Genomic DNA, 23,550 nt, shown 5'->3' with positions numbered 1-23,550 from the left:
ATTTGAAAGGAAAAAGGACCGACTATCAGTGATCTGAGAATCCTTCTCCGGAAGTTACAGAAGAGAAAACGAGACTCGAAGAGAGGCGAGAGAGGGCGGTGCGAGGATTCAGAGACATGTGGCCCCTGCCAGAAGGCAGACCCGCCAGGCAGGGTGTCGGTCTGCTGTCCCCGGTTCTGCCCAGCACGAATGGAACAGAATTCTCAAGGATTGGTTTGCACTGTCACCTGTCTCTAAACAGGACTATGAGTCAGAAGCAGGTTCTGTCACGGGGGCCCAAGAATACAGCGGGCTGTGGGGACAGTGCGGGCAGCCCTCTGCTCCCTGTGGGGCCCCCCAATCCACCCCTACAACCCACAGCCAGACGGGGAAGGGACTGAGCTGGTGAGGGGAGCCAGAGAGTCGGGGCGCCCCCACCATAAATCAGAGACCCCTCCTGGCCACAGGGAGCCCTCCGTTTCTCCTGCTGGGTGATACCCAGTCCTGCCTCGCCCTGCCTGTCCTCTCGTCCACTGAGAGTTAGAACTACCTGCAGCCGAAGGAGCTGGAAGGCCGAGGCAGCCTTTCTTGGGGGGCTGGGGCCTAACAGCTGCCCCCAAGAGCACAGTGCCGCCCCGCCCACTGCCCCCGCCCCCCAGGGAGCAGGGATGGAGTCTCAGCCCCCCTCTTCGGAGGGCACGTGTCCAGGGGGAGCACCCAGCGGGGCAGGCTCCTCAGCCCTCCCCGCCGTTCCAGCCTCCTGGGGACATGTTCCTCACCCAGCTGGGACGTGTGAAGTGCCACCACATGGCTGGTGGGCAGGTCACGGGCAGCACAGAGACCAGAGATGACATGAAACTCCAAGCCACTTAAAGTCAGAAGCAAATTATGTTTATTATCTCTGACAACTAAATCTCGAGTAAAGTTCAAAGAGCTCTGACGACAGCAGAGGTGGGAGCGTGGAGCGCAGACTGGGACAGCAGGGGCGCCCACCCCGGGCTTGTGAAAAGATGAACGAATGAATGGATGAGGGAATGAATGAACGGGCGCACGAACAGACGAAGAGGAAAGCTGTCACTAGAGCCAGGAAGTCAGGCACCGTCGCCCTGATCGGAAAGTCACCACTGTCCATCTCCTGGCGGCTTTTCTGGCTGTCAAGAAAGAGCCATCTGCCCCCTACCCCACCTCTCTCTGAAGGTCCTCCTAAGCATCTCCCCAGGGCTGCAGAGGGCAAGGGAGGGGCTCTGCCGCCCGGCCGGCCACGGACTGTGACTGGTGGGAGAGGAGGGCCTCCCTGGTCAGCACGGTTCCTGCAAGCGGCTTGGACCCAGCGCCCTGGGCCAGGGCAGCAGCAGTGACAGGGCACTCGGTGGAAGGGAGGGGGTGGCGAGCCCTGAGGAGAAGCACCGGCCCGCTCCCCTGCTGGGACCTTGGAGGACGGGCCCCACCCTCCTGTGGTGAGGTCTAGCGCACTTTCTCGAGGGTTCCCGCCTGTTACTCCTCTAGGGGCTGTCCCTAAGTGGGGGGAAGGAAGGGGACAGTCTCTGGCCATGTGGGGGATACAACAGCCTGTGGGCTAGGGTATCAGCAGGGGTGGGGGAGGAGGCTCAGAGCTCCTTCCAGGGGTGTGGTGGGCGGGCGAAGGGGTGTGGGTGCCCCAGAGCTCGGCCAGGCCCGGCTGGCCCAGAGAGCCACTCTCTCTGCTCAGGAACTGGGGCCTGAGCTGGGGGCTGCAGGGCCAGGCAGGCAGCATAGGGCATCGGGCCAAGAGCAGAGCTGGGCTAGAGACACCCTATGCCTGGCTGCTCTGTGGAGGGGCCCTCAAGTAGCCTCCAGTCCCTGCCACCCCGGGCCCCAGCCCAGGATAGATGAGGCAGGGTCACAAGAAGTATCAAAAAACAGCTCTTTACTGTTAAAAAGCAGCGACGGTGCTCTACCCACGGGATGCGTGAGCACAGGGCCCAGGGAAGGAGGGGGAGCCATGGGGCCGGGCCATGACCCCTCACGCCAGGACCCCCCGCCCTGCTGCCGTCGCCTGTCCATCCGCGGCACCGGGCGGTCACTGGGCACCGGGGGGCGGCCGCCTGCGCTGCTCCAGCAGCTCCTCCAGGTGGTCGGCCCGCTTCACTGCGGCCTGCAACGTGCCGTCCGGCTGCGGTCAGGCCCGGGCCACCCCACCCCCCAGGCAGGCCAGCGGCGGGCACCCACCTCGTGCTGCTTCCGGAGGCTGCTCACGGCCTCCTCCTTCCTTGCCAGAGCCGCCTTCACCCTGCAGGGGGCGCACGGCGGGCTTCTGTGAGACATCCCCGCCAGACCCCAGGCCAGCAGCTCTGAGCAAGCGGGCGGCAGCGAGGGGCCTCCACCCGCCCCCAGAAGAGCCGAACAGGCAGCTGTCCCGCCCTCCCCGGCCCAGCCCTGCTGACTGTGGGCCCTGGGCCATCCGGAGGGGTCCATGACAGGAGCCGGGACCCCCAGCGCTGGCCCCAGGCCACTGCCCACAGAACCAGGCTGCGTGAGAGTCAGAACCCAAGTGGGAACCCTGGCGGGAAGGGCTCCCTGCTGGGACGGGGGCCAGGAGCGCCCGTGGTGGCAGGTGATGGGAAAGGACTCGGGGGTCCTGCTCACTGCTCTTCACAGGCCTCTACCCTTTCCATGCAGCACCTGCTTCACCCAGGCCCGGGGCCTGGGGGCCGGGGGAGCAGCCACCCTGGAGACCCACAAGTGGGGCACCTTCCAGGGCCTCCAAGCTGGACCCACAGCAGGGGCAACTGACGGGCCCCGGTTCTGTGTCAGCAAGAAGAGAGGGGGCGCAGCCCACCCGCTCTCAGCCCCGTGCCCTCTCGCCAGAGCCGAGGTCCTGCCCGCCTCCCCCCCACGCTCCCTGAGGACCCGGGCGGCCCGCAGCCCACCTCCCGTGCACTTCCTCCAGCTCCGCCTGCTTCTCGCGGGTGAGCTGCTCCAGCTCCAGCCGCTGGCGGGCCCGCAGCTCGGCCAGCTCAGCCCTGACCTGCCGGGTCTCCTCCTCAGAGGCCGCCAGCCGGTCAGCGAACTCCTGGCGGATCACCTGGGCCAGGCTGCCCCGCTCTCCGGCCAGCTGCTCGTTCACCTGGGCCGGCACGGGGAGGGTGTGAGCCGGCCGGCAGGGGTGGGCGGGGCGCCGTCCCCAGGTCCCGGGCCGGTCCACTCACCGCCTTCACCTCGGCCAGCTCCTTCTCCTTCTGCCGCACCAGGCCCTGCAGGCGCTCGCTCTCCCCCTCGGCCTCCCCGAGGCGCCCCTTCAGCTCCGCGCACCGTTCCTGGAGCTTCCGCTCCGACTGCTCCAGCTCCGAGAGCTCTATCTCGTACTTGTCCCGGACGCGCTTGACGCTGGCAGGCAGGAGGGGCAGGTCAGGGGGCAGCCCCTCGGCCCCGGGCGGGCGGCTGGCCTGGTCTCCGAGCCTGGCTGTAGGGGACTCAGGGCAGCGCCAGGCGCCTGTGGGAAAGGCCTCACCGGCTCTCGGTGGCCCTCTCGCTCTCCTCCCTGGCCAGCGTCATGTCGGCCTCCAGCCGCTGGATGACCAGCTCAATCTCCTTGTCACGGCCTCTCCGGATCTCTTCCTTCAGCTCCCGTTCCCGGTTCAGCAACCATGCTTCCTGGAAGGGAGGTGCACGGGGCTCGGCGGGGCCGCCGAAGGTGGCAGGAGAGGAGCACAGATGCGTGTGGACAGAGGCCCTGCCCCAGGCCCCATCAGTCCTCAGGGGAGGGGACCGTGTCCTGTCATCAGGACCCAGGGTGGGACCCGGCAGGGGTGGGGGTTAGCACAGCCTGGTCTGCTGCCAGACCGGCCCAGAGAAGGGACCTGGTCCTGCTGCTGAGGGCGGGCCGGGCGCCCCATACGGGGGCGGGAGCTTCAACGGGGCAGTCTCTTGGAGGGCAGTTTGGGAACTTCCACCACGTCTGACATGACGCACCCTTTGATCCACAAGCCGGCAGAGGGGAACACGTCCCACTAATCTGGCGAGCTCTCCGTGCACGGCCACGGCACCAGGCCGACAGGCCAGGCAGCACCGACCCTCACCTCATGTCCGGCCCTGTGCACCTCTTCAGCACAGCCTCCTTCCGGAAGGACAGAAGAGCCTGGGGGGGGGGGGCAGTACGTGCCCCGTGGAAGGCACCAGAAGGGGAGGGAGTCCTCCCCCTGTGTATACCCCTTACACTGGCTAAGTGTCGGTCAGTTAACGTCGAGAACAACTGTCTGGAAGCTGCCCCAGCCCCTTGGTCTCTCCCTTCATCCCACTTAGGACTGAAGTGGCACACACAAGCAAGGCTCAGGACGAAACTGCCAACCTGAGCGGCCGGATCGTGAACCTAGAAACGTGCCCATGGGGAGGCCAGAGTGAGCCCACACTCAGCCGGCTTTGAAGCCTGGGGTGCTGGGCAGGAGCAGGGGATGAGGCTGGCCCCCTGGCCGCCCACCCTGGCCATGCCCGCCTCCCACCTCCTTCTTGGTGCGGCTGGCCTCCCACATCTGTCTCTCCACCTCCAGCTGGTCCTTCAGGGCCTTCAGCTCCATCTGGGGGCGGGCGAGAGCGTAAGGGCAGGCCTTGCCAGCCACACCCCACCCAGGGCCATGCCTGATGGGGCCTGTGGTCAAGCAGGGTGAGGGTTTGTGGGGGAGCTGGCTGGGGGCCCGTCACAGGCCTGGCCCAGTGCTCCAAGCGGCTGCTGCCCCAGCACAGTGATGGCCTTGACACGGTACTCCCTTCACCCCTCAAGGGGCTGGCCAGGAGGGGCGGGTGGAGGGGACGGGACCGGGACCGGGTTGGGTGCAGACCTGGTGTCGGCGCTCCTGTTCCTCCCTCCCCTTCTCAAACTCGGCTCTCAGGGCCCGGCCACCCGCCGAGCTGCTCTCCTCCAGCTGCTGCCTCAGCTCCTCCAGCTCGGCCCGCTGCCTGCAGTGCGAGTCAGGGGTCAGCCGTGCGGGCAGCCAGACAGCAGGGCGGGGGCGGCGGCAGGCCCTCCCGGGGGCACCTGGCTGCTTGCTGGCCCAGCCGCTCCTTCTCCTCGGCCACCTCGCTGTAGAGCCGCCGCCGCTGCTGCTCCAGGGCCCGCTGCTCCTGCTCCAGGTGCTGCTCGAAGCTGCAGGACGGCAGGCCAGCTCAGGGGAGCGGCTGGGACAGGGGAGGCTGCTCATGTCACAGTGGCGCCGGGTCAGCTGAGGGCCAGAGCCCAACAGCAGTCCCACCCCATCCATCCCAGCCACGGTGAGGGACGCAGTCCCCAGGAGACCCGCTGGTTACAAGGCAACAAGCCCATTCTGAGTCCGTGTGGCGGCCACAGCTCAGCCCCGTGACCTGCCCCATTTTCTCTGTCCTGGCACCGTCTTCAGCATCGGGCAGCATCCCTCATCCTCTGCCCTCCTGAGGGAGACCTCACAAACACAGGGGTCCCAACATCACTCTGGAGGTCCAGGCACATCCCCAGCTCTGCTCGGGCCTCCACCCCCTGCCCGTGCCCAGTGAAGCCTGCCAGAGCCGGGGCACCCACCGCTGCTGGGCGCGCTCCCGCTCCTGCTGGCCCAGCGCCTCCTTCTCCCGCTCCAGGTGCTCCCGGAGCTCCTCCGCCTGGCGCCCGTAGCGCTGTGCTGCCTGCTCGTCCGCCTGCAGCAGCTCGGCCGCGTGCAGGCTCTTGAGCTTCTTGACCTCCTGCTTGTGCTTGGCGATCAGCTTCTGGATCTCGGGCTCCAGGCCTAGGGGGCAGGGCACCGTGCTGCAGGGACCCTGCCTCTCGCCCCCAGTGCTGTAGGGGATTCCCACTTCTCGCCCACTGTGACAGGGGGGCTGCAGTCCAGCCAGGGGACTTCCCCACCCTGGGCCACCTCAGGGGCCCCAGCAGGAAGCACAGCCCCTCCCCCTGCCTGCAGCGTGGGAGCTCCCCCCTTGGTGTTCCGGCCCACGGGTCTCCCCCTGGTGATGCCCAGGCCCCCCTGGAGGAGGAAGTCACTGAGGAGGAGGGTGTCCTGGGGCAGGAGGGCTGGGCATGGGTCAAATGTTGGTGGGCACAGCTGGGGATGCCCTGTCAGCCCTCAGACCTGCTAAGTGGGAGAGAAGCGACAGTGCCAGGTGGCAGGGAACCCTGGGACCCCGACCCTGAGCTCCCACATGGCTCGCTTCCCTAGAAGCTGCAGGACACGGGGGGTCCAGTGAAGGGAGCCCAGCCTGAGAGAAGGGGAGGCCCATCCGTCTTGGACCCAGCCTGCTGTCTGGGGCACTGAGACTGTGGCCAAGCTCTGGTGCCCGCCAGCCTCCCCCTTCTCCCGGCCACGGGTCAGCTGGGCAGCATCATCTGAGCACCTCACCACTCCCCAGAAAGGCCTTCTCTGCTAGGTACGTAATTAAAGCTACCGCTCTCTGCCAAGCCCCCCTTGAGTGCCTCCAGGCCTGCGGTCCTCAGCATCTGGCCAGCTCCGGGGCGTGGCCGGCCCCCACCTCGGACTGTAATCTCCTTGATCTTTCGGGTTTTCTCATTGATCCACTTCTCCCTGCGGACTTTTTCAGTGGCACTCATTAATTCTTTGAGTTTCTTAATCTCCTAACAGCAAGGAAACAAGAAGTTAACAGAGGGGCTGTCAGAGGCAAGAAGATGCAAGGGACACCCTCACCCTTGGCCACCCCCCTTGGGTTCAGGAGGCGAGGGTTCTCTCCGGGGGCAGCGTGCCAGCTCCCGGCCAGCCCAGCCATCCTATTCAGCTCTCCCTAGAGGGTGGAGGCCCCACCCTCCCTGGAGGCCTAAGATGGGGGGTCGGCAGCTGGTCTGCAGAGGCCCCCTGGGAAGCCCCTGAGCCAGCACTTCTCCCGTGTGACCAGCAGTCCCCAACTCTGGCTGTCCACTGTGGTCACTGGGGGGCCTTAAACACGCCAGTGCCACCCCTACTCCCAGAGTGGGGTCTCAGCTCGGGGGCCATCACGGCCCACAGCAATGGGAGTGCCGGTAGGCAGGCTGAGGCCCAGGGGGGCAGCCTTTCCACAGCGACCACTGGCAAAGCCCAAAGTGGCAGGAGGTACAGTCCATGATTGACAAAACCCGGGAAGAATAAGTGAGGTCCCTCTGCCCAGGGACCCAGAGCTGGGGCAGGTGGGGCTCACATGCAGCCATCACTGCAGGTGGGCAGGTGGCGGCTCACTGAGTCCTGCCTCCTCATCTATGACACGGGAGGGCCACATGAGTGCCTCAGCCTCCGCCCCAGGATCTGGAACCTAACGGGCATGTGGAAAGCAGCTCAGGTGGAAGGAGGGGCAGAGCTTGGTGCTGGTTGGCCCTTCCCCTGCCCGGCCTGCTGGACGGCATCCTGGGTGTGGGGCACGAGCCCGAGGCTTTCACGTGAGGTTCCGGGGCTCCGAGGCTCCACGGTGGGACCAGGGATCTTGTTCACAAGCCCCCATGACTCTGAGGCTGGGGAAGGAAGCTGCAGGGGCTGCCCTGTTCTGGGGTGGCCCAGTGAGGACGTCCCTCCCACAGGGTCCCGAGGTTCACACCAGGTCTGGAGCTGGAGTCAGGCAGTGGGGAGAGGACGCCGAGCCCCTGGCCGCTGCCCCCAGGGGCTCACCAGCTCATGCTGCTCCTGCATCTGGACCTCCCTCTCCTTGAGCCTCCGGTCCCCCTGCTTCAGCTCAGCCACCAGGGCCTCGCACTTCTCGCTCAGGGCCTTCTTGTCCTCGATCAGCTGCGATCAGAAGACCAGAGGTGAAGCTGCTGTGCTGAGATGAGGCACCCCGGCGTGATCCCTAACTGCAAGGAGACCCTACCTGTCTTGCCAAAGGAGGCCAGCACACTGAAAAGGCCAGGGCCACGATCCCGAGCCCCTGCCCTCCCTGGTCTGTGGGGGACCCTCGGGCTGGGAGAGCATGTGTGCATGGACAAGGCGCTGCTGGCCCTCACCCCCTGGAGGGCCAAGGTGATGTCAGCAAAGCCCGAGTGGGCACAGTGGCCTCGGCCACCAGACCCCACTGGAGCCACATCAGGATCTTCCTGGGGTGGGGGTCATTCTGCCATCCTCATCACCAGCCTATGGAGAAGGGCCTGCCCATCGCCTGCCAAGGGTTCTCCATGAAACCCCCAGGACGGCACCCAGTCTCACCAAGGGCTCCAGGCGGACCCCGGTTTGGACACACCTATAAGCGCTAAGCAGAGTGTTGCGAACGGCCACTGCAGGCCACTTGGTTCCTCTGGGCTCCTTCCTCTCCTCACAGACCCCACACCTAGAGTTTTCTCTGAAAATGACCCAATAGGGGCGTGGCTGAGCGCAGAGTGAGCTGGAAGCTTCCACTGCCCTCACTTGGGGTAGCTCTGGCTGCCCCACCAGCCTCAGCTAAGTAGGATCAGCCTGCCCAGGACACGGACGGCCCCACCACGGCATGAGAGAGGTTCAGGGCGTACATCCTGCTGGACAGCTCCTACCAGACGCCCCCCCACCCCCACCCCCACGCCACCCCCAGAGGGCCAACTGGTCCTCTGAGTGACCCCACACGGCTGGACCCCACCCTGGATGTGCTCTGTCCACCTGCCCCTGTCACCTGCCCACCATGGTGGGCTGGGAAGCATGGCCGCGGGGGGATTAAGGCCATGGGGGCAGCACCACTCAGGTTGGGGGGATACCCAATGGGGTTGGTGTGTCTCAGCCCACACGCTGCCCATTTCTACAGAGAGGAGAAGGTGGCCCAGTGCGATGGATCTAGAAGTTTCCGTGAGGCCTGAGACGGACTGGAACCTGGGCCTGTCCCTCACCCCAACCCCACAGACCCGGCAGGTCCTGACACCTCTGCCCTCATGCCCTGCTTCCCAGGCAGTGTCACCTGGTCGATGAAGGACAGGTGCCGCTGGATGGTGGCCTCGTAGTGCTCTCTCTGCTGCTGGAGCTGCCGGCCCAGCTCCTTCTCGGTCTCCTTGACCCGCCGGACAGTGAGGTCCCGCTGCTGTGCCTGTGGGGGACATCAGGAGGAGAGACCGGAGCAGGCCGGACGGGAGCCAGAGGAGGAGACAGAAGATGAAGCCCAGTCAGGCAGTGGTGCTGCCCGGCCACACTCCAGCTCGTGACCCGGGACGAAGACAGTAATGGCCCCACCATGGGTGTCTGAGGATTTGCCAGGGCGGTGCCGTTACCAGCGCTTTCTGCAGAAGCATCATCGCCTGCTTCTTCTCCTCCATCTCTAGCTTCAGCCGCATCACGGATGTGCTCCCCTCAGACGTGGGCTCCAGGCGCCCCGGCCCCTCCTCCAGCACAAGCCCCTGAGGATGCGGCAGGTGTCAGGCAGGCCCCGCCCACCTGGTGATGGCCTGCTGTCCCTCCCTGGGGACCCCTCCACACCTGGGGGGCTGAGGCCGGCCGGTCCTGCCCTGACTTCTCCATCTCGTCCAGGAAGCTCATGATACTCTGCAGCTTGGCCTCCGAGAGCAGCGTCCCGTCCTCGGGGGGGCCGGTGGATGCGCTGAGCTTCCCGAATTTCTCCAGGTTGTCGGCTGTCAGGGAGCTGGCATCATCCTCCTGCAAGGAAGGGGGCATAGCATTGCAGCTGTTAGGGCAGCCAAAGACTCTGGGCCAGCCTTCCAGGAGCTCCTCAAGGACCCCAGGGGCAGCTAGGGGGAGAGGGGGGGAAAGAGGGAAGAGGAGGGGAGGAGCGCGGGGAGAAGAGAGGGCACAGCAGAGCAGGGGAGGGCAGGAGGCTGGGCCTGGTCTGGAAGGAAGGCCTCTCAGGCTGCCCAGACCTTTCAGGGAGTCGCCTGGGGACAGAGACACCGCTGGCAGAGAGGTGGTGCCCACCCCCGCCCTCAGGTTATTCTGAGGGCCCTGAACCTTAATGAGCCCTCAGATGAGTTGGGGTTTCAATAAGGCCCCATCTGGCCCTCATTACGGTCCTGATTAAAGCAGGAAGAGCCCAGTGGGCTTCCCCGGCACCCGCAGCACCCCGTGATCTGTGTGGATGGTGCCAGTGCCCAGGGCTGGGTCGAGGGAGGCGCGCCCACGGTCACCTCGTCGATCCAGGCGTATCTGTCCTTGTGGTAGGCCTTGGGGCGAGGCAGCGGCTCGGGTTCCTCCTCTAGCAGCTTCAGCGTGTCCAGCAGCTCGTCTAGGGTTGCCCTGGACTTGGCCCTGTCCCTGGCGGGGCCCACCACCTCTAAGTCCTCACCAGCTGCATCCTGGGAGCTGGCGTCCTGCAGCAGATGGGCAGGTGGGAGAAGCCGGCGAGGCCGTTAGAGGCTGAGGCCACCAGAGAAGCGCGGGTGTGAGGCTGGGTCTCAGCTTCCTCTGCACTGGTGCGGGCCCACTGCGGCCACCCCAGCTCTGCCACGTGGACCGTGGTCGCCCCGACCCCTCTCCAGGCAAACACAAGGACGGCAGGTGGGATGCGTCCGGGCCTGGCCCCCTCACCCCCCCAGCCTGGTGGCTTTGGCCGTCACCTATCCTCTGAGCTTCCAGCTTTCTTCTGTGGGCACGGACGAGGCCCACCCTACGTGTCTGTGAAAACCCAACTTGATTCCACAGCAGTCTATGAGGCCCCTCCTGCACTGGAGCAACAAGACCTGTCCCAGCAGCCTTTGCTGGTGTGAGTGACCCCAAGCCAGGGAGGGGCAGGGAAGGGGCAGGGCTCGGCCAGCCAGCATGGATGTTCCCCCGAGCCAAAGCCAGGGAGGGTGGGCGGGGGGCCGTGTGAGACCTGCTGCTTGTCCTCCGGAAACTGCCAGGGCTCTGTGGACGAGGCGGGGGCAGGCAGACAGGGGTCCTCCGGGCCTGCGGTACGGAAGCCGGCCCCTGTGCAACAGAACATGGCGTTGGCCGCCTGGGGGTAGCGAATCGGGAGGAGCCCTTGGAAGAGGCCAGGCCCAGGGGAGGCAGAGGGCGACAGCGCGTGCCACAGTGGACTTCACAGAGCAGAGGGGACGCCGAGGAGCCCTGACCTCCCGTGGCGAGAGGCTGGAGGAGCTGCTGGGACCCCAGAACTCTCGGCCCCCCTGCTCTGCAGGGCCCTGTGTCCAGCTCCAGCGCAGGCGGAGCAGGAGCAGAGAAGCAGGGCCCGGTGTCTGAGGCACAGCTGACCCTTCCTCTGGGGGTGGGAGCCACCAGCTGAGTGTGGCACGGGGGGCCAGGGCACACGGGCAGAGCCTGCACCTCCTCCACAGCCACAGCCCTCCCCGAGGGAGGGCGCGGGGAGGTCCACACTCAAGATGCCCCTGCACGGAGGTGGGGGGTGGGGGTCAGCCTCCGGGATCCAGGCCTCGCTCCTCACCGGCGTTGTTGGCCTTGTGTGGCTGGCGAGCGGCGCTCCCTGCCCTCGGGGGCAGCTCCTGGGCAGGCCGGGGCTTCCCTGCCTCCCAGGCCTCCTTCAGCAGCCCACGCTCAGCACCATCAGCGCCACCTGACTTCTGGGCTCGCTTCTGCTGCAGCTCCTGCCGGGGCAGCACCTCTGAGCAGGCTCGTCCAAGGGACAGCAAGGCCCCTTGGCCTCCCTCGGCCTCCCCTAGCCGAGCTGCCCCTCGGCCCAGTGTCCAGGGGCTTGAGGACGGAGGGCTGGCAAGGGAGCGGGCAGGGCCCCTAGGAGCACAGGCGCTCTCAGGGACACACGGGTCCTGCCTTGGCTCCCGTGCTGCTCAGGCCCCCCGTACCTGAATGGCTGCCCGCCTGGCCTGGCGCGCCTTCTCCTCCCGGGCCTTCTTCCTGGCGGCCTCCCTCTGCTGGTGCAGGTCCAGGAGGTTCCCCTCTCCCAGCCGCTGCCGCTGCTCCTGCCAACGCCAAAGCCACGCGGGTCTCACTGGGAAGGTGGGGTCCCTGACCCAGACCTGGCTTTCCACAGTGCCCCCACTGGGCCCCCAGCCTGCCACTTCTTTGCCCCAGAGGACAAGCCCTCCTCCCAGGCGGCCAGGGCTCCCTCCAGTGGGGCGACGGCGCTGCGTTGTGGAGCAGGGACAGGGGCCCCACGCGGGAGACCCACTCAGACCTTTCAGCCCAGGGTGGACCCGGCAGGCCTTTCCTGACACCGAGGTCTACTGCCTGAGTGACTCGAGTAGGGAGGAAACTGTGCCCCCAGATCGGGGGGACCCACGGGGCAATTCTAGGTTTCAATCCACTGGTCCCCGAAACTCCAATGCACGTGGCTGGGACCCTGGGACTCTCGCCTGCCCCTTTGGAGGGCAGCTCACACCCCCACACTGACCTCTCGCTTAGATGCCAGCAGGTGCTCCAGGCGGGCAGCCCCAGCTTGTCGCCGCTGCACCTGGTGGCGGTACCAGCGCTGGATGGTGACGGCGGCCTGGTTCACCTGGTGGATAAACCTGCCCGGACAGTGGGGGTCAGGACTTGGCAGGGCCCCACGCCCTCCCGGATCCAGGTGGCTGAGCAACAGCCTCTCCCCCCCAGGTCCCCCGAAGGCCCTGTGGGCAAAGAAGCTGGCGGCCGTGTGCACAGCCCTTCTTCAGGTGGCACACATTCCCTGGGGAAACGAAAACGCCCATCGGCACAGACACTATTCACAACCACTAGAAAGAACCCACAGCCTACCACCCGGCTGTGAGCAAACACCACGTCCGTCCTGCCGGCGAACGCTGCTTACAGACAAAAAGCAACAAACCAGAGCGTCCGCCAGGCCCAAGAGGCCACAGGCCGAGTGTTCCAGTCACAGGCCTTCTAGAAAAGGCAAAGCCCCTGGGGACAGATGGGTGTGGCCGGGGTCAGGCTGGGGAGGAGCTGGGTAACAGGTGCAAGGGACTCTTGGGGGCGACGGACGCTCTGTGTCCTGGATTGGTGGATGTGTAGACAGCACTCCCCACGTGTCACACTCATGGATCCCTACACTTAAGATGGGGGCATTTTACGGTATGCAAATTACACTCAGGAAAGATAATTAAACAAAAGCCTTAACCTTGGCTCTTGGGACCACTTGTCGATTCTTTCAGCAAAAGTGCTAACGGAGCGTCCAGGAGGTAAACGGTCACCTGCCAGGGGACACGCCTGGTGGACTCTCACGCTCAAGAGTGCCCTCCCCCAAGGGGCCCACCCACCACCCAAGGGCAGCCAGGTGGAGGTGCCCGGAGCTGCCGGCTCCTGACCGCACCCAGCTCCTCCTCCCGTCCGCTCACTTCCAGGGCCCTGTCCTCAGGCTCTAACTGGACAGCAGTGGTGACCGCCCAGCCAGGCGGAGACTCTCAAAGTCTACGCTCCCAGCACTCATCGGTTCTCGACCGGGAAGCAACATCACGGACGTGGGGCCACAACAGCAGGTCCCACCTCTCCCCACCCTCCACGTTCGCCTGGGGCATGCTTCAAGGGGCAGCCCCGGAGGTTGTTTCAGATTTTTTTAGTTTTATGTTTTCTTTTCACTTAGTGCTTTGTTAATTAACAGTTTTACTGAGATATAATTTATGTGTGATAAAATCTACCCAATTTGAGTACACAATTCCATGAGTTTTAGTAAATTCACAGAGTTGTACGACAGTCAGTGGGATACAGTTTTGGAACATTTCTGTCACCCCCAAAAGACCCCTGCTCTGTGGTCATCGGCCCCAGGCCACCGCCACTCTCATTTCTGTCTCTACAGACTTGCCTTTTCCGGAAGTTTTGTATAAATGGACCCGTGAAATATGTGATCTTTTCAATAGGTGATTTTTCCATATTGGGAAACCCATCATTAAATGGAAATTCCTGTCACTGACACCTCACGCCCCTCCCCAGCCCCCGGCCGGCAGTCACCTCTCGGCCTCCTCCTCCGTCACCTCCCTCCGTCTGAGCAGGCCCACGGCACCCCCGGCGTTGTTCCGCGCCACCTGGTTGCTGCTAGGGAAGTTTTTCTGTGGCTTCCCGAAGCTGCTGCCCTCGCCCTCGCTGGTGGCCGCCTTGATGATGTTGCTGACAAGAAGGCAGAGAAAGGCTCACAGCCACCATTGCTCCCACCGCCCCCCACCGGCCCCCCTCCTGGCCCTAGGGATGGCTCTGCCCGCGGGCACGGGGAGCCCACCCAGATTTGTCCCGGGGCCCTGGGCCTGGAAGGAGGTGCCTGCCTGACATCAGGAGCAGGCAAGGCCTCTCCGTGTTCCGACTTGCTGGTCAGTCCCCAGGGCCACAGGGCCTGTCTGGTGGCAGCCTCAGTTAATGAGTTCTTTACATTTAAAAAAGCAGGGCCCGGCCCAGTGGTGCAGCGGTTAAGTTCACATGTCCCCCTTCTGCAGCCCAGGGTTCGCAATTCAGATCCCGGGTGTGGATCTATGTACCACTTGTCAAGCCATGCTGTGGTAGGTGTCCCACATACAAAGTAGAGGAAGATGGGCACGGATGTTAGCTCAGGGCCAGTATTCCCCAAAAATAAAAATTTTTTTTTAAATAGATAAATAAATAAGCATAAAGGTCTCAAAAGCCACAGGATGCCAGAGCCAGATGGTGACTCAAGGCACCGCTGAGGCCGTCCCCGACTGAGTGAGCCATGGGTGGGCACGGGGGAGGGACGCACAGCCGCTCTGCTCAGTGCAGCCCACCTGAGACGCCCCTTGACTCTGGATGTGGTCGGGGGCGCGAGACCCCAGGGGGCTCTGGTTTCTTCAGTGGGCCCCTGCGCTGGGGGTGAGCCCCAGGCTTGCCCGTGGTGCCCACCCAGGTCTGGTCTGGGGTCCCCTCCCTGGCCCCCCAGAGTGAGGGCAGCAACCAGGGCTGTGGACTCCCGCCAGGCAGGCCCTGGTGCCGCGTTTCCATGGAGCAGAGCCTTACTTGAGGGAGGGAGCCGCGTGGTTGGAGCTCTTGGGGGGCGGCGTCCTCTCCGAGGGGGTGTAGCGGTTGTGTACCATGGTGGTGACACAGTTGCCCACGGCTCCCTTGTTGCTCCTGCCAGAACAGACGGGAGGGCGTCAGGCTCTGGGAGGCAGTAACAGACCCGAGTCTGCTCACTTCGGTGTTGTCCCTGCGGGCTCCTTCCGCTGCCACCGTGCCTAATGGTAGGGCCGTTCTCAGACCGGGAACGCTCCACCCAGGGCATTCCGCCCCGCAGAGCCCAGGTGTGAGCGGTGAAAACCACCACCCTGACGGTGGATACGGCCGCGACAGGGAGAAGGGCCACAGACCGTCAGTCAATGGAGGAAAGACCTTTCCACGCCCCTAAACAAGATGGGGGAATAAGCGCTGCTCTCCCTCTGCCCCTCAAACCCAGTGGAAGGCATAAAAACGGAGTAAACACACAAGGACGAGGAGAGAGGAGACAGCAGCAAAGAAATGTCCACAAAGCTCCAGAGGCTGAGAAACAGACAGCCAGTGACGTGCAAAGTGAGAGAGGGGAAGCCTGGCTGCTGCGGGGGGCCGCTGGGCTGCACCCCAGAACCTCAGGGAGGTGCAGGAAGGGCAGGCACCCAGCCCTTCCGAAGGAGCAGCTGCACCCCGGATCTCCTTCCTCCCCTGAGCACCCAGCAGCAAGCCCAGCCCTCCCCGGCCCACCCCCCCACAGAGGGCGAGAGGCTGCTCTGCAGGTGGAGCAGTCTGTCCATCTGGCACCTCTCCTCTTGGCCGCAGCACTGGCGAGCGGGACTCTGACCCCGAGGCGGAGGCCAGAGGATCTCTTCCTGGGGAGACTCAGCAGCCCGGAGTCCCCGACACCGACAGGTGGGGAACCCAGTACAGCAGCCCGGTCCCTGACCAACCACCCCAGTGAGGCCACCAGGCAACGGGCTCCCAGGCCACGCTTGGGGCCTCCCTCTTAAATTCCAACAGAGCCAGTATTCCAGACATTCGAGGAAAGACCAGCAAACAGAATGGGATGGAAATGAGGCTAAGTGGAGAATTAGGACATTTCAAAAAGTCTACACTCAGCGTCAGACCGTGCTGATACACGTTTAACAGCCAGGGCTCGAGGGGGAAAAGCTGGTATTTGTAGGGTTCGCCCATTTCAGTGGTGTAACATGCCCACTACGGCTGACGTCAGACATCGCAGACGCAGGCTGGGAAGAGCGGAGGTCAGTCAGTCTTGGGAGCCGGTGCGGCAGGTCCAGCCCCCCATGGCTTGGCATCCTCAAAGACGTGAGAGATGAAGCAAGAAGAGGATGCTCCCGAACAGGGAGGAAGGAAAGAAACACTCAGGAAGAAGGAGAGCTTTCGGAACTGAGACTCTAGGAGAGAACGGAGGTGAGCGAAGGGACGAAAGACACAGTGCAGTGGACCTGTCGGAAAGCGCATCCCACAGCCAGAGAGCACGGAGATAAAAGAGAGGATGCCGGCTGTGCAGGACTGGTCCAGGAGGCCTGACCTGCACACAGTGGGAGTCATGGGAAGACAGAACGGAGAACCTAAAGGGAAGAAAACTGTCCACGAAATGACAAGAGCCAAGTCCCTGGGACCGAATGACATGGACAGGACAAAGGGGCCCAGTGCCAAGAGGGAACAGGAGCCGTGCTGGAGGCCCGACACCCTGAGGCTTCACAACAGAGAGACGAAAAGATGATCCAAGATGCTTCTAGAAAGAGGAAGACACAGACACGGAAAAGGACTGGGAATCAGGAAAGCAGTGAGACTTCTCAACTGCTCTCCATGGAAACGGAGCCACGGCTCCAAGACGTCAGGAACACTTTCCGATCTAGAACCCAGCACCAGCCAAACTGTTAGGCGTGAGGCCCGAGGCATGATCACACACTCGCGGCCTCAAAAACCTTACCTCCCACAGATCCCTTCTCAGGAATCTACGGGGGGATGTGCTGCAACGGGGGGCCCACGTGGAAGTGCAAGCCCAGCGACACAGACACTGACACAGACGCTGATGTGACTGAGACGTGCTTCTCCCGGGACGGTCAGGATGGAGGGAGGGTGTGCTCGTGCGTGATGTGGGGGGCAGGGGGCACAAGATAGCAAACCCCTTTTGTCCACAGCGATTAGGTCTAAGATGGAAAAAACAGTCAACAATGAGCAGCCTCAGCATATTTTGATAACTGTTTTCTAGAAAATGCTAGAAGAACTAGCTTGAAAGGGGCTGCTTCTGGGGAGCAGTGGGGGGAGGGAAGGGTAGCGGGTTTGCTATTTTTTAAGTTTGTGGCACCATCTGACTCTTCAGCGGTGTACACGTATCACTCTGAGAGAAACTGAGATTAAATTTTAATTTAAATTCTCACATTAAACCCAAGAATTCTTCCTGTGCCGACTCTGGCCAACGATTGTGTGAAACCCCCTCAAAGACCGGTCCTTTGCTAAACGGCTCTAAACGTCGGGGAGTTCTTCCTGGTGCTGAGGCAGATGTGTCCCCTTGTCTCTCTGCCCCCGGGTCCCCACTGAGGCCAAGAGCAAGGAGGACAAGCTTTCTCTGCAGCCCAGGGTGGTGGTCCCGAGCCTGCTTTCTTCTGAATGCCCACCCAGATGACTCCTGGCCACCCGCCTCGTCCGCCAAGGCCACAGCCTGCCTGGGGCCCTCTGCAGACCCCGCCATCCTGGCTGTCGCTCTGGACCTGCTGGCTTCTGCCACGTCGTGGGTGGCACGGCTGAGAGGTGACCGAGGCAGCCCAGCTCTTGCAGATGGCGAGCAGGGATGGCCCGAGACAACGTGCTCCTCCCCTCCTGACACAGAGGCTGAGCCTCGAAGCTCAAGATCCTCTGACGAGTCTTAAAAAGTTGCTCGCAACCCTGCGTGAGCCTCACCCGGGCCGATCTTTCCAAGAGCAAAGCCAGGCATCTCGGGTCAGGGGTGGGAGGAGACAGCGGGCAGAGGCCTGCAGGCACCTCCTCCGTCTGAGCTCTCCTAGGCCAGAGCAGAGCTCCTCGTGTGCAAGACACCACCCTGCAGTCTCCTCCCTCGGCCCTTGGGTGGAGAAAGCCAGCCATTCATTCACTCATTCATTTATTCTTTCCAAAGCACCCTGGTCCAGCCACGAGCAAGACAGGAACTGCAAGACAGTGCCCAGGCCAGGCACCTGCATCGGGTCGCACCTGTTGTTGGCAGTGAAGCTGGGTGCCAAGGGTACAGTGCACTCTCTCCTCCGTGGGCCCACCGGCACGTCGAGGGTGCTGGGACTCCGGGCGTCATCAGGTGGCAAGGTGAAGGCCCTGGGCTGGTCAGCCTGTTACCACATTAGACACCATCTCAGCCATGACCCTGCCGGCACATACCACTGACACCAGGCCCTCCCTGTCCCCCACTGCCTCACCCACAAACAGGGGCGATGGGATGGCCCAGGGGGCTCCTCCTCACGCTGCAATGCTGTGGTCAAGGCTGGCTAACTCACACTGACACATGCCCTCCCCACCGCCAGCCCCTCCTGCAGGGGCAGGGAGAACGAAGGAGGAACCATGTCACCCTCCACAGGACAGGAGCCGCTTGATGTCCCGCCCGCTCAGACTCAGCCCCCAGCCCTTACCAGGACGTTCCATGTGGCTCCCTTCTCGCTGGAAGCTTTGCTCAGACTGGCCAGCCTCTTTCTCCCACTGGGGCTGTCCTCAAAGAGCTTCAGGAAGTCGGGGGTCTCCACCGGCCTGTGTCGGAGAGGGGATGGCAAGCAGGGACAGTCACCTGGCCTGGGGAGGCCGACTCCAGGAACAGACGGGGGATATCTTACAAGGACATGGGAGGGGCTGGCCAGTCAGCAGGGAATTCTGTTCCCGAGCCTGAGGCTTAAAATAATGTTTCCTAGCTTGATCTGGCAGCCGCACCTAGAAGAGGCCTTCACACTCCGTTCTGTGGCCACCCCAACACCCACCGGAAAAGCTCAGCAAGGAAAGGGAGAGGAGCAGGCAGGCGACGTGAGCCTCCAGGCCCACATCTCTACTCGTGTGTACATCAGGTCAAGACCTGCCTGCCGGCCTGGCCTGCGCTGGCCCCATGTGAAGGTCACTTCAGGCCCCACTGCCCGGCCAGAGTGCATGGAGCAGAGGCTAGAAGGGCTGATGGAGGCAGGGAGGAGAGGAGGGCTCTGGGGTTACCTGAAGGGGCTGGCCCACGCCTGGCTGGCCTGCGGCTGGTGGACTTGCGTGGTGCTGTTAGACCTTCGCAAGTTGTTGATAGCCCGGGAGCCTCCAGGCCCTGTGGCTTCCTGCTGAAGGGGAGGAAACGGCCAATCGCCTGGCGAAGGCTTCAGACGCCCGCCAGTTTGCCCAGCGCCAGGCCAGGCCTTTGAGAACAGTTCGGGGGGGTGGGGCCAGAAGGGTCTCCTGGTTCCCGGGTGAAGCAAAGCCCCAAGGCGGCATGAGGACAGGTGGGCAAGGCCCGCTGAGCGGGAGCTGGTCCTTGACCTCTATGACCCCCGCTTCCTCCTAAGAAGCGAGAGCCTTCACCCCCGGCAGGTGAAGGTCCGAGAGGAAGGGCGCGAGGCCTGGCCCGGGAGTCGCAGCAAAGGCTGCTGGTCCCCCTTCTCGTTCGTTAACCAACGAGCCTGGCCGGCTGCTCCCCCAGCCCCACTGCAGCTCTCGCCCCGCGGCTCCCACTGTCAGCCGCCCACCTGCCCGCCTGCCCATGTGGGTTTCTCCAGGCCACTAGGGGCTCATCTCCTTGCCCACAGGTCAACCCCGTTTCTGGAGGATTCAAATGAATCCAAATGTTGGTGGCGCAAGAGGGACAGAGTGCTTGGCGCGGCAGGATCTAGGCTCTGCCTCGGGCCAGCCGGCCCTGGCCTTGACCTCTTTGTGAGGTAGCTCCCTGGTCTGTGAGATGAAGGCCCTCCTGTCCCCGGGTCGGCCACAGGGACAGACGGACGGCAGACGTGAAGGTGGCTGCTGTGGTGGGGCAGTCAGATGCCACCCTGATGGTGACTCCCCAGGAGGCGGGGGCCCAGACGCCCCAGCTCGACCACTCACCAGCGCCTTCCTCCTCGGCTCACTGCCCGTGACCACGGAGATGGAGCGGGTGACGGGCTTGGCGGCAGAGGCGCTGTTGGGGCGCCGGGACACGGGCGGAGGGAAGCCTGTGAGACTCAGGTCCACACGTTCTGGGCTGCCCTCAGGGGGGCCGGCAAGAGTCCGGGAGCCTTTCATGGTGGATGAGGGGGCTCTGAGCAGCAGGAAGAGATGCAATGAGACGCCCTCCAAGCAACCAGCTCCCCCACACACGCCACCTCCGCCAGGCCTCAAGGGGCCCAGGGCACCCGGGTCTGCCTGCTGCCACGCTCCCCCGAGAAGCCCGCCACCACCCAGCTGCCCTCGCCAGGTGTCGGTCTCCTCATCAGGAAAACCAGGTGAGTGGCGGAGCAGGACTCCGAGTGATGAACAGCACAGACAAGTCCTCCTGGGGACAAGGACAGCTCCCTGGAGGGACCCCGCCCAAGGGTGGCCCAGGGCAGCAGACAGTCGTGGGTGCGAGCTGGCTCTGCCATTCACCCCCCACCCCTGTGACAGGGACTCCAGCTGTCTGAGCCTCACTTTCTCCATCTGTGAAAACGGGCATTAACAGGTGCCTCTCCCCGGGGTCCTCATGAGGTTTAGACAAGCAGCCGTGAGGCTGGCATGAGGCGAGCACTCCACAGGTAATGCTCAAACCAGGATTCGCTCTGATTAACGCTGCCCGACCCAGGGTCCCCACACTTATCTGGCCACGGAACCCCCTCCATTTCCTCAGAAACACCTGGAACATCCATGAGATTCTGCGATGCATCTGCTCCCTGGCTTCGGGGTCCCCTCCTACCCCTCCTGGCGGTGGCTGCCGTTCGAGGTGTCCCTTGCTGGCCCTTCCTCTTCCCGACCCCTGAAGCCCGAGGGCCCCCAGGCTCAGCCCCGGGTCTCTCTCCTCCAACCACCCTCTCACCTGGGGGACTGCCTCTGGCCTCCTGGATCAAACACGTCCACAGGCTGCCGGTTCCCATACACGTACCTCCAGACTCAGGTTACGACTGTGCACCTGGCACCTCAGACCCCACGAGGCCAGAGTAGAGCCCTGCCTTCCACCCCCAGCTGGCCCTCCCCAGTGGACATTCTCTGTAACTGGCTCCAGCCAAGGACACAGGCCTCATCCTGACAGCCTCCCCCTCACCTCCACACCTGCTCACTCAGCAACTCAGCGGGGGCCCTTGCCCCGTCCATCCCTTCCCTCCACAACCCAGGCCCAAGCCACCATCTCCTCACTAGGGGACAAATGCAGCAGCCCCTCTTCCGCCCCGTCTGGGCGACCCCCCTGCCCCTGCCCGCAGGGGGCCAGGGCAGGTCTCTGTGAACCGAGTCTCAGAGTACCCTGGGCCCTACTGAAAACCCTCCGAAGGCTCCCCCGGCACCGAGAATGAAGTCTGGCTGCCTGACACTCCTCGGGTCTGACCCTGCTCTCTCTGTGACTCCTCCCTGCCACCCTGCGCCCTCTCGCTCTGCTTTACCCAAACTGGCCTTCCTGCTGGCCCTCACACCTGGCCAGCCTGTTTCCAGGTGAGCCTTTGCATTGCGGGCCCCTCTGCCAGGAGCCCCTTCCCCGGATGTCACGCAGCCCGTCTCACTATCACCCTTCATCCCTTCACCTTGCTTTCTGTTCCTTCCCCTGGCCACACAGGCTGCCCAGTGCACCGTCTGACCCCCCTGATAAGACATAAGCTCCACGAGGACAGGGACCACATAGCCCTGGCACCTGGCGAGTGGCTGGCACTCAGGTAACAGGAATGGATGAGCCAGGATGATCAGAAATGACCACGGAGGAATGGGCATGGCCCTCCCCACCTCCGAGGACTCTGGTGGGCCAGCAGGCACACCCATCGTCATCGAAGGTCAATGCTGCGGCCTCCTCCAGTCAGGGTGCCGCAGGCCTCTCTTCTCTAGAGCGGAGCACAGAGGCTCTGCACGGGCTCCTGTCCTCAGTTATGCATTTCCAGTTGTGTGGGTGAAACTTAACACTCTCCTCTCCTCGGGGCACCAGCCACTCCCAGCTGGCCCCAGGCTGGCCCCCTTTCCCAGTCACGGGAGAGGCAGCAGCAGCAGCGTGCGGGGCTCTGGGATGGTAAACACAGCCTCTCCGTGGAAACCTCTAGGCCAGACTTCATCTGCGTAGAGACGTCCCTCCCAGACCCGAAGGTGGACCCCTCAGGATGGGTTAACCCAGGACCCCCAGCCGCTTCTTCACCAGCAGCTCCCCATCTCCCTGGGGTTTGGCTCAAGGTGGTGGGACCTGAGACTGCTGACTGGACTCTGAACTCCTCCAGGGAAGGCCAGAGGAGGTCACCAGCCCTGCCTGGGGCACAAGCCCTTCCTCACTTGTGGAGGGGGCAGGGCCCCTGGCACCTGCAGGGACCCCTTCTTCACCTGTGCGGGGACCCCCTCATCTGTGCAGGGATCCCCCTCACTTGTGCAGGGATCCCTCTCACCTGCAGGGACCCCCCCTCACCTATTTGGAGACCACTGCTCACCTGCACAAGGACCCCCTCACTTGCATGGAGACCACCCCTCACCTGCGCAAGGACCCCATCACCTGTGCGGGGACCCTTTGACCTGTGAGAGGACCCCCCTCACCTGCGCGGGGACCCCTCTCACCAGCAGGGACCCCCTCACCTGCGTGGAGACCACGGCTCACCTGCACAGGGACCCCCTCACTTGCATGGAGACCACCCCTTACCTGCGCGCGGACCCCCTGACCTGCGCGCGGACCCCCTGACCGGTGCGGGGACGCCCTCACCTGCGCGGGGACGCCCTCACCCGCGCGGGGACCCCCCTCACCCGCGCGGGGACCCCCCTCACCCGCGCGGGGACGCCCTCACCCGCGCGGGGACGCCCTCACCTACGCGGGGACCCTCTCACCCGCGCGGGGACCCCTCTCGTCTGCGCGGGGACCCCCCTCACCCGCGCGGGGACGCCCTCACCTGCGCGGGGACGCCCTCACCTACGCGGGGACCCTCTCACCCGCGCGGGGACCCCTCTCATCTGCGCGGGGACCCCCCTCACCCGCGCGGGGACGCCCTCACCTGCGCGGGGAACCCCCTCACCCGCGCGGGGACCCCTCTCATCTGCGCGGGGACCCCCTCACCTGCGCGGGCCGGGCCTGGGGCGCCGGGCCTGCGGCGTCAGCCGGCGGCGGTCGTGCGGGGTTTGCCGAGCTGGGACGCGCGAGGCCCAGGCTTCGGGCCGGCAACCTCGCGCCCCTGACCCTGAGTGCCGGGCCCAGGTGACAATGAAGCGGCCAGGCGGCGGGACGAGCAGCGGCGGCGGCAGCTAGCAACCAGCAACCAACCTAGCACCTCCTCCCGTGTCCGTCACGGAGGCCCGCCTTTCCTGCCGGCGCCGTTCTCGGATTGGCCCTTCTGCCGCCGGCTCCAGCAGTTCCGGAAACTCATTGGGCCACTCGGCTGTCCTTCAGAAGTTCAAGCGTGGGAGGAGCCGCCGAGAGCCTGGGCCGCGCGGCGGCAGCGGGCTGCCGATTGGATCCGACTAAAGAGGGCGGGGCCTAGTCTGGCGTGGGGCGGGGCCTTGGTGGGAACGGGGATTGGGGCGTGGGGCGTGGGGCGAGGCGGGGGCGCGGGGCGTGGGCAAAAGATTAGGGCGGGGCGCGCGGGCGGCTCCGCGTGTCTCCTTTTCCCGGACCTGGCCGGTCTGCGTCGGTAACCAGGCAGTCCTCTGGATCCCACGCCGTCCCGGGCCTTCACGTGGTCCCCGGGTTCCCACGCCGTCCCGGGATCCCACGCCATCCCTGGCT

The 23,550-nt window shown here is 64.4% G+C and overlaps 1 protein-coding gene across 5 annotated transcripts; it reads right to left on the bottom strand.

Moving 5' to 3' along the window:
* Window positions 1-1,868: 1,868 nt before the first annotated feature.
* On the bottom strand, window positions 1,869-23,137 carry CEP131 (centrosomal protein 131). 5 transcript variants are annotated; one of them, XM_070559699.1, is made up of 26 exons: window positions 22,885-23,137; window positions 19,752-19,944; window positions 18,882-18,994; window positions 18,320-18,434; window positions 17,892-18,022; window positions 14,706-14,819; window positions 13,698-13,853; window positions 12,166-12,283; window positions 11,618-11,734; window positions 11,242-11,401; window positions 10,672-10,766; window positions 9,986-10,168; window positions 9,324-9,500; window positions 9,119-9,244; window positions 8,812-8,937; window positions 7,566-7,682; window positions 6,448-6,550; window positions 5,507-5,708; window positions 4,991-5,098; window positions 4,794-4,911; window positions 4,458-4,532; window positions 3,470-3,612; window positions 3,168-3,345; window positions 2,889-3,085; window positions 2,188-2,248; window positions 1,869-2,113 (listed from the first exon to the last, which is right to left on the bottom strand). In XM_070559699.1, the coding sequence occupies exons 2-26, from the start codon at window positions 19,926-19,928 to the stop codon at window positions 2,039-2,041; spliced, it is 3,285 nt and encodes a 1,094-aa protein (XP_070415800.1). In that variant the 5' UTR covers window positions 19,929-19,944; window positions 22,885-23,137; the 3' UTR covers window positions 1,869-2,038. The 5 variants fall into 5 exon arrangements, with proteins under 5 accessions (XP_070415800.1, XP_070415802.1, XP_070415801.1 ...); XM_070559701.1 differs by having other exon boundaries at window positions 3,177-3,345; XM_070559700.1 differs by having other exon boundaries at window positions 18,882-18,991.
* Between the last annotated feature and the right edge of the window lie 413 nt (window positions 23,138-23,550).

The sequence above is a fragment of the Equus przewalskii genome, chromosome 10, assembly GCF_037783145.1.
Source record: "Equus przewalskii isolate Varuska chromosome 10, EquPr2, whole genome shotgun sequence".
NCBI classification, from domain to species: domain Eukaryota; kingdom Metazoa; phylum Chordata; class Mammalia; order Perissodactyla; family Equidae; genus Equus; species Equus przewalskii.
This window is presented reverse-complemented; position numbering and strand designations above follow the sequence as displayed.